Source organism: Ictalurus furcatus, chromosome 7 (assembly GCF_023375685.1).
Source record: "Ictalurus furcatus strain D&B chromosome 7, Billie_1.0, whole genome shotgun sequence".
Taxonomy (NCBI): Eukaryota; Metazoa; Chordata; class Actinopteri; order Siluriformes; family Ictaluridae; genus Ictalurus; species Ictalurus furcatus.
The window spans coordinates 7,588,752-7,598,964 of NC_071261.1; the positions used below are offsets into that span (position 1 = coordinate 7,588,752).

General features: G+C 38.2%; 1 protein-coding gene across 1 annotated transcript; it reads right to left on the reverse strand.

The window, feature by feature from the left end:
* Positions 1–210: 210 nt before the first annotated feature.
* On the reverse strand, positions 211–9,958 carry stard3nl (STARD3 N-terminal like). Its single transcript, XM_053628118.1, has 8 exons — positions 9,699–9,958; positions 4,208–4,491; positions 3,839–3,916; positions 3,348–3,425; positions 3,017–3,070; positions 2,545–2,662; positions 2,330–2,428; positions 211–1,351 (listed from the first exon to the last, which is right to left on the reverse strand). The coding sequence occupies exons 2-8, from the start codon at positions 4,406–4,408 to the stop codon at positions 1,299–1,301; spliced, it is 681 nt and encodes a 226-aa protein (XP_053484093.1). The 5' UTR covers positions 4,409–4,491; positions 9,699–9,958; the 3' UTR covers positions 211–1,298.
* Positions 9,959–10,213: the final 255 nt, after the last annotated feature.

Consider the following 10,213-nt stretch of genomic DNA (forward strand, 5'->3'; position numbering starts at 1 on the left):
ATATATATATATATATATATATATATATATATATATATATATATATATATATATATATATATATATAAATTATTATTAATTATTATTTAATTAATTAGTTAAGTTTGTGTGTGGCTTTGTAGCTACCCAAGAAGAATATTCCATGAATATACTGGGCTCATTATATTATTAAAGATTTTTTCTTAAAACAAAGAACATGACTCAAAGTAATCTGAAATAAAACAGAAACTTTAATTAAAACAAATGATTTTACATTTACCATGAAATAAAATTGAATGACAAAGAATGATTTTACAAATCTCAATGGCTGAGACATAACCCCCCCCCCCCCCACCCCACATACTCTTGCCTAAAGTATTAACTCAAAAATCAAACAAGTAAAAAGTCTCTCGTGAATTAAAGCACACATGGTATACGCGAACGTCTACTGACAGACAACATGCATATATTACTGTGAACAAATGAGCGTTCTACACAAGTGTAGTAAACAGTTTATGATCATGCAGGATCAAGTGAGCCCTTTATGATGCATGTCATACTGCGGGTAAGCAAACGGTCCCAAATGTGTTACAAGTAAAATATAATTGCCCATCATATGTGAAGGTCTATTTTATCCATTTTATATACAAGGACTGAGAGCAAACATGTTAAAATGTTGACTGAATAAAACGGTATAAAGAATCATGTAAATAAACGTGAATAATCTGTGGTTGTGCAACTGTAACTCAAATGAACGGACATCTACATGTTTTGGATTTATGACTGATCTAAATATAATACAGACAGAAAAAGCGTCAGCGGCCCTTGTTACGCAAGACACCGGGAACGATTGCAGCCATTTGCTACTGTGGAGCCATAAACAATATCAAATATCAAAGTGCGGCACATGTTGAAAAGCCAAAGTGAACAGTCGTTCATTTTTAACCTTGATATTTGTTCATGAGCAAATCAAAAAACAACTTTGTGTCTGGTATAGTATTAATACAATATTAAAATAGCGGAACATCGATTCCGATTGGTTTGTTTTATGCACCTGGATTACGGCTGAAGGGCCTGGAGTGAGAATAAGAGTCAGGCTGATGGACATAATGTTGGCACTGGTGGAACTAGAGTGGCTTTCAAAATCATTTGGATGATGAATCACAAACTAAAATGCAGCTCAAGGCAGGGTCACACACGCCAAGACCTTAGTGCTGGCACAGTACTGATTACTCCTGAGCAACCCAGAGACACTCACACAAACCCTTTACATAAAGCTATATTGGATATTCCAATATATGTGCACCTTGGAACACCTGCTAGATGATGGGTTTCTCAAGGTCATGCTTGTCATCAAGATCTTCTTCAGAATCTGCAATATCCAAACAGATTTATGTGATTAATATTGTCCCTGTGGTTTTTTTTTTTCCCAATCGCTTTCGGACATCTTATTCTGACTTGAGAATTTAGTAATGCATCTTTTGTGTTTACGCCACAGCGCTGCTAAATTCCTGAACGTGATTGGTCAGAAGTAGGATTGTTATGGCGTCACAGTTAAATGAGGTGATTGGTTACCCACTGACGTTTTCAAAATACAGATTTAACTGCGTTACCCGTTAATTGTTTACCCAATGATACTCATTTCAGTGCTCCTCATCCCTTTCATGTCTGTCTGCAAAAAATTCACAAACCCCCTCCATCTGGAATCCCTTAAATCATACAGTACTGTAGGCATTGTTGATATGTAAAGCTTTCTATTAACATTCATGGAAGAAGGCTCTTTGTAACAGTCTTAGCATAATCAAGACATATAAAATATAATGCATAACAGTGCTAACAGAAAATAACCAACTTATTTTGTAGATGTTTCACAACATTAAATGTAACTATGAATCATTAAAAAGCACTATGTGCTGTTCATTAATAAATTTAAATATTAAAGTCAGCAAGTTGCTGTGGAATAAGAGGAATGTACAGTTACTGGAAAAAAATAAACCGTTTCCTATAACAGCACACCATATGTTTTTATTCCTTACTTAATAACATACACTGAGGTTGATACACACTGACAACGCTGTGGTTTTATTCTGAAGAACCATGTGGTTTCATTTGGTGAAGTGTATCTGAATAAATGATGGTGCACCTGGGCTCATATGGTATTATTTTCCAAGAAACGGTCGCTGTGGTTCAACAGTCACTCAATAATACCGTGTGTACTTGCTCACAAATAACATTATCTTAAAGCCTTCAATGGCACTGTCTAATTCTTATATAACAACCGCAGAATGTCTGCCTTATTATAGGTTTACCATCATCACATTGCTCTTTCTGGTAGGTAATGATCTCTTACCTGCGACAGACTCCGGTGGTGAGTAAAACTGTCCGTCTGAGAGAGGGCCTGGCAGCAAGAGAGGAGCTCTGTCTGAGATACTCTGTATTGTTAGATACCCTGTCGCATAAATGTGAAATTGTTAGTGTGTTTTGTCGAAGAAAAGAAAAAATAAAATAAAATCAACAAAATATAAGAAGAACACTGTTTAACAAATTTAACAACAGTAGTCTCACTGTTTTCGGCAATGGCTTCCTGTGGCAGTACTTTGAAGTCTAGGAGCCACGTCTCTAGCCACACCAGGATAAATGAGGTGATGGGTAGCAGGTAACCGAATGCCCCCTGAGACAGCAGCTGGACAAGGACAAGGAGTATTAACAGCCTGTGTTTAAGACGTGTATGCTTGGTTATACAGTTTGTGATGCAGTTCATATTTCAACCAGTCATAGCCATTACACAGACTGTCAAAATCTACAGCTGACTATTAAGCAAAGAGCAAACAAATGTGACAAATGAGGGAGTGATTGAGTGACCCACTGACATCCTGTATAATCTATGTACTGGATGGTGTTATAAATGCTTTTTCAGATATTACTGTGCAAGACATTTTAGTGTGAGCAGTGTTGTGCGATAGCTTTAGCTTTAAACCGTGCTGCTCTTAACTTTATAGGGAGAGTATGGTTTATCCAGTGAAAAGAGAAAATATACCTTTGATATAATAACTTTTGCAATTAAGAAACCACTGGTGATTGCCGTTGTTATCTGTAAGGAAAATAAATAAATAAATAAGGCAAAGATTCATGAAAAGCACTGTTTTAAATGACAGGTCTATTGTCTGTAATTCATTAGTTATTTTGTTTTCTGTTATATCCTGAATAAATCTTCAGGTTTCAGATTCATTACACGAGTGCTGAAAATCTTGTGACTCTAATTACAACACTTTTAAGCTGTGCAAAAACATGAAAAAAGACTGACACAGACCACTAATACCCCCTGGTGTCAATAAGAGGAAAATTAAGCCCTGTGGAAATGGACGTACCGCAATGGCCCACCAGTGGCGCAGTCTACATACTGCATAGGCCAGGATCAAGGCTGCAAATCGGAACACAGCCAATATCTAAAGACGGAGAACAGAGACAACGTTTTTGTAAAGCAATATACAATATATAAAGTATACACTGTGTGTGATTGTTCCCTTAAAGGAATAATTTTAAAAAATAAAATTTTGCAATATATATACATATATAAATTTTAATTTTTAACTAGTTATTGAAGTTCGATTGTCTTATAAAAACAATAAGATAGGGAGCAAGCAAGAGGATACTGATCACTAGCTGTCTCAAATGTCAAAAAGCACTTGATATAATCTTAATAGGGATTAGCCTATTAGCAAATTCTGTCTAAACCTGATTCACTCTAAATATGCCAACACGTACAAAGAGAAAATATGAAATTTCAATACTGCATCACAAAGTAAATATAGATGCAATTCAGATGAAAAAAGAAGAAGAAAAACTGGTTAAGACTTACAAAAATGTCAAAAAATGAGTTGTGGTAGTCATATTGTAAAATCTCCTTCTTCAGCTGTTCCTCTATTCCTCCATTGACCTGAAGCACAGAACACAAAGAGGAAATTACACACATGTTAATGCAAAGTAATATAAAGACGCTGTTATTTATGGTGTTTTACAATACAATACTAAAATACACAGCGTGTACAATTCTCTGACATAACAGGCTTTAAAGTTTTCATCTCAGATTTTTCTAAACAGTAATGAAGCACCTAATTGGTGCAGCGCTATCTATATAAACTCATCAAGAAGCCCTTTGTTAATGAATTTTAGTCTTATGGTGGCTCTGGCCCTGCATTAGGCTTTGATGTGAAACATGCAAACCTACATTTAACTCAATGATCCAGAGCAGAGTGATGAAGAGAAGGTCGAAGGTCACAAACAGACAGAAGGTCCTTCGGAGGTCAGAGATGCACTTCTTTTCCACACCTTCATAGGAATCGATTCGGGCAGATACAGGGGTGGAGTTGATGGACCCCACACCCCTTGCTGTGGCTCTCGAGTCCATGCTGCTGCACTGACTGGCCATGACCTGTCACTCACACCAGGCCACACCCACCACTCTCTCTCACCAGCCAAGAAAGCTGCACCCAACAGCCATGTCTGGTCAAGCTAAACCACAAAGCAACACAAAGCAAAAACATTTCACACCACTGAAGCAGGCCTGTTTCAGGAAGTAGCCAGGAGCATATGCAACTCTTCCTGAGTTAGAGGCAAGACATGCATGATAGAGGACGTCTTGTTTGCTGTTGTATTTTTTAGTTTAAAAAATAAATAAAAACAATTTTTTAAAAATGAGCAAAAGGGCCCAGTTTACAAGAATATAAACACATAAATATAATCTAATTACAGTTACATAAATACACTGGCTCTGACCTTTAATGAACACTAGCTTTAAGTTGGAACACTGAAAAATGTGACTGAATAGTAGTATGGTATAGGTAAATCATTTCTATTTACGAGTTCTTATCATTATGTGATATTTCATCAAAGGCTCAATGACATCCCTAAATAATGGCACTGACTTCACTTATAATAAAGACTGCAGAGAGGCTGATACTGGCTCATCTCTAACCCCTGGTCAAAACTGCACAAGACCTGGTTCAGTTTGCATGAGAGGATCAAACTAGACTGGATGACATGCTTAGCACACACTCTGCTTATATGGGGAAAAACAAGCAGGACTGTAAGAATGAAGTTTCTTTCCACTTCTCTAGTGCATTTAATACCACAAAGCCTGAATGTTCCGGAGAAAGACACATCTATGATGAATGCACATCCATATTCTGGATACTGAACAATGAACAATGCTGGCTCCCTTCCTGTTTCCCTGTACACCTCAGACTGCATAACACTGAAAACACATCATCTGCAGAAATACTCTCATCACATGGGCTGTGGTGGGATCCATCAGGCATATGCATGAGGAAAAATACAGGGCCTTGATGAATGCCTTTGCTGTACGGTGCAAAGTGAATCCCATCTAAACTCAATATCTGTAAAACAATAGAGATGATGGTGGATTTCAGGAACCTCATAACCAACTGCCAATCAGTGAAATGGAAATGAGCATGACAAACATCTCAAACTTAAAAATACCAGCATCAGCCAGACTCACAGAGTGATTGGAGCTGCAGTAGTCAGGAAGTAACTTAATCCATAACAGTTTTACACAACTAGTATAGCTTGGTTTTTTGTTTTATTTTATTATTGTAATAGGTATATATTGTAAGGAAATTGTAAGTATAAAGTCAAGTTTGATTATTTGCATTAGTTTATTTATAGCTATTTAGCGGTCAGTACTTTCTTTAGTGAAATTGAGCTAGTTAGCTAGACAGTACTAATTTTGTTAACCCGGTTTTGTTTTTTGATCATTTATGATGAAAGACTGACAAGTAAAGAGGCCAGGCCAATTGATGAAACAGATATATACACTGCTGTGAAAAAGTATGAAGTTGGTTAAAAGGTCTTACCCAGTAACACACTACGGCAAAATTGAAAGAAATTCCAGAAATGATGATGAAGAAGGTGATTGAAATACATCAGTCTGGGAAGGGTTACAAAGCTATTTCAAAGACTCTGGGACTCCAAAGAACCACAGCGAGAGTCATTATCTCCAAATGGAAAAACTCGGCACAATAGTGAACCTCTGACCTTGCAAAATTCCTCCAAGAGCACAGCAACTGCTCATCCAGGAAGTCACAAAAGAGCCAAGGACAACATCAAAAGGAACTACAGACCTCTCTTGCATCAATAAAGGTCACTGTTCATGTCTCCACTATCAGAAAGACACTGGGCAAAAATGGCATACATGGAAGAGTGGTGAGGAGAAAACCACTGCTAACCCAGAAGAACATTAAGGCTCGTCTGAATTTTGCCAAAACACACCCTGATGATCCTCAAACCTTTTGGGAGAATGTTCCATGGATTGACGAGTCGAAAGTGGAACTGTGTGGAAGACAGGGGTCCTGTTACATCTGGCGTAAACCAAACACAGAATTCCACAAAAAGAAATCATACCTACGGTCAAGCATGGTGGTGGAAGTGTGATGATGTGGGGATGCTTTGCTGCTTCAGGGCCTGGACAACTTGCAATAATTGAGAGAAACATGAATTCTGCTCTCTACCAGAAAATCCACAAGGAGAATATCCGGTCTTCAGTCGGTAAGTTGAGACCCATGTAAACTGGATTATGCAGCAAGACAATGACTACGTTTACATGGACAGCAGTAATCTAATTATTGACCTTATTCTGAATAAGACAATATTGTGATTAAGGCGTTTACATGAGTCGCTTTTAGAATATTCCTTTCATGTTCCCGTTTTACATGTAATTGAACATAGATCAATTAACAGCACACGTCATTACGTCACTGCGCCAGGCCGTCCAACGTTCCCCCCAGAATTTCACGTATCGACATACAGTTCGTCATTGTTATGGTACCGTATACAGTTTTGGGTTTTTTATTTTACATTTTTACGAACACTTCAACTGTGGTTAATTACTTGTCATGCTATACATGCTAACAGACGACTGCTTGAAGCCGTGGGCCGCGTCCGAAACCGCATACTTACCTACTATATAGTACCCGAGATACATGTATTACACCTACTATAGGCCTACAGTAGGTAAGTATGCGGTTTGGGACGCAGCCTGCTCTCTTGTTTGCCGTAAAACGGTTGAGCACTGCCGTGCGTGATCATGTCCTGTCGCAAAATGCGGTGAAAACTCCCACACGACGTTAATAGTGTGATTAAGGTGTGTACATGTCTGTAACGCACGTCGATAATGTGACTAAAACAGGAATACTCCACACGTCTTAATTCCATTTGTGTTTACTTCGAGTGTGACCTTAATCGGATTAAGGTAATTAAAAATTGCTGTTTACATCCTAGTTTCTTAATCAGAGTATTGACTTAATTGGGTTAATATTGGATTAGTGTTGTCCATGTAAACATACTGAATGATCCAAAGCATAGGAGTAAGTCCTAGTCCTAGAAGTCAGTGAAAGACTGATCTCCAGTTATAAGAAGCATTTGTTTGCAGTTATTGCTGCTAATGGTGGCAAACAGATTTTAAGGGGGCAATTAGTTGTTCACATGGGTGATAATTGTTGGATAATTTGTTTTTTGCTACAATGAAAAATAAAATAAAAAATGTATTGTGTGTTTATGTAGGTTGCCTTTGTTTTATGTTGTATTTTGTTTGAAGATCGAAAACTATTTAGTATGAGATATACACAAAAACAGAAGAAATCAAGAGAATACTTTTTCACAGCACTGTAGATACACGGTATGGCCAAAGGTCTGTGGACACCTGACCATCACACACATACATGGTTCTTCCCCAAAATGTTGCCACAAAGATGTAAGCACACAACTGTCACACAATAGGATGTTTTTGTATGCTGTAACATTACAATTTCCCTTGTACCAAGGGGCCCAGACCTGTTCAATCATGACAATTCCCCTGAGCACAAAGCAAATTCCATAAAGACATGGTTTACTGAGGTTGATGCAGAAGAACTCAAGTGGCCTGCACAGAGCCTTGACTTCAACCCCACTGAACACTGAGATGAATCAGAATGCTGACTGGCCCCAGGCCTCCTCACCCGACATCAGTGCCTGACCTCAAATCCCCACAGCCATGCTCCAAAATCTAGTGGAAAGCCTTCCCAGAAGAGTGGAGGATATTATAACAACAAAAGGGGACTAAATCTGGAATGGGATGTTCAAAACTTCCCATTCCAGGGATGGTCTGGTGTCTGCAAACCTTTGGCCATATAGTGTATATACACTTCAATAACAGACACCTAAAAAGCCCAATTCATGACATTTCAATTTAGTGAAATTATCCTTGGGATCGACCGGCTTCCCATCAAGGGTGTTTTCCCGCTTCTCGTCCAATGTTACTGGGATCGACTCCAGTTCCACCGCAACCCTGACCAGGATAAAGCGTTTACTAAAGATGAACGTAAGAATGAATCTGGGACAACACATTTGTAAATAACATCCACCTGCATAAAGTAACTTACTTGAAATACCTCAAACTAAACCCAGATAATTTATACACAAATAATTCACACACACACACGAGCATTTAATTATTTGAGAATTGTCTTGTAATTTGGTAAACTGCCTATAAACTCTGCAACATATGCTAAACCTCTGTTTCTTATTGGAATCCTGTAGTACTTCCTCGGCCATTTCAGTGGTCTGTTTGCGCCATTTAATGCAATCCTCTTTAAAAAGCTGACCACACAAAAGCCAACAGAATCAGATAAGATTGACTAATCCTTAAAAAGCACAACACTTCCTTCATCAGCCAGAGAGCTGAGAGAAGTATGATCTGTGATGTAAATAATTTACATATGGCTCAGACCTAGAGGAACGCAAGGCTGCACTTCCTCGCTATAAAACGAGCACAGCAAGAACATCAGCGTGGAAGAACTAAAACCAGTCTGCTCGCATGACACAAAGTGAAGTGACACATTCTATACTGTTGGCCGACTATTTAGTACGTTACCAGAAACTGTTCAGAAGATGTAATGGTTTCTTGGCAAAGTTGCAGAAGATTCTTTTAAACATATACTTTCATGTGTGATCTTCTCAAGTTGTCACACCTATCAAGACGTCCTACCAAGGGGTTCTGCGCATGCGCACTTCATATTTACACAACCGTGGATTCGTATTTTAATGCTGGAGGCATTTTCTAAGCACAAGACACTACTATAAAAATGCGCAACCTATATGTTCATGGAGGAAGCATTTTTCTGACAAGTTAACAGTAATAACGCAGCCAGTGTTATATTTATTAGCAGACACTAGGGGAGTTTTATAAGATTAGACAATTACCAAAACTGACAGCTTGTGAGTCACATCATAAACAACAACAACAACAATAATAATACAGGAAGTCTTGTAGTTAGTAATGAGGGGTAAATTGAGCTCAGAGTCAATTGTATCAGTGTACAACAAGTAAATAAATAAACAGTGTTTTCAATTCTTCTGCTTTTGGTGCATTTGAAGCGTAATGCACGTCGTCAATAACAAATATGTTCTCACAAGCATATATTATATACTCACTGACTAGCATGCAAACTCGGGTGAAGAGTTTGCTTTAGCTGAGTGATCTGTTTGTGATGAGCGTAACTAATTCACATCACTACAAATACAGCTAATTAAGCTTGGGAGAGAGAGAAAAACAACATGCAAAATAACGAGCCAAGTCTGGCAGGAGTTCATCTATTTGTTATCTCGCTAATCCTCGCCATATCGGTATGTGTTTTGTATTGATACGAGCTGCGATGTTTACTTACCTTACAATTCTGAGAAACTCTTAAACTAGCTCAGACTCCAGACTCCTTCCAGATAAACTGGCTAGTGAACGACTTAGCGTTAACGCTAATATAATAATGCTAACATAATAATGTTCATATTATTGCAAGTGGACGCTGGGCCGTGAGTCACGCCGTCTGCTCGCAGAGGCGCTTTTATGCTGACCTCAGGTCAGTTCTTAAGTCGCTAATACAATAACTAAACGCAGGTTTCAGCTACAAACCACCGTTCCGTGGTCAGCACGAAATTGAAACTTCTTTCGTGCGCATCGATAACGTGACATGACCGGAAGTTACGTAGACGTATTTTGAAATGGGAATTGTGGGACGTGTAGTTCCTTGTACCTGGCGGTCTTATTTATTCGCATGGAGTATATTTTTGAAGTTTAGTTATTTAACCTATTAGGGATAATTACCCTTAAGAACATAAATATAAGTTACTTTCTAGTTTTAAGTCGGTTGGGTTAAACAGGGTTTGTACAGACGCTTCATAAAGA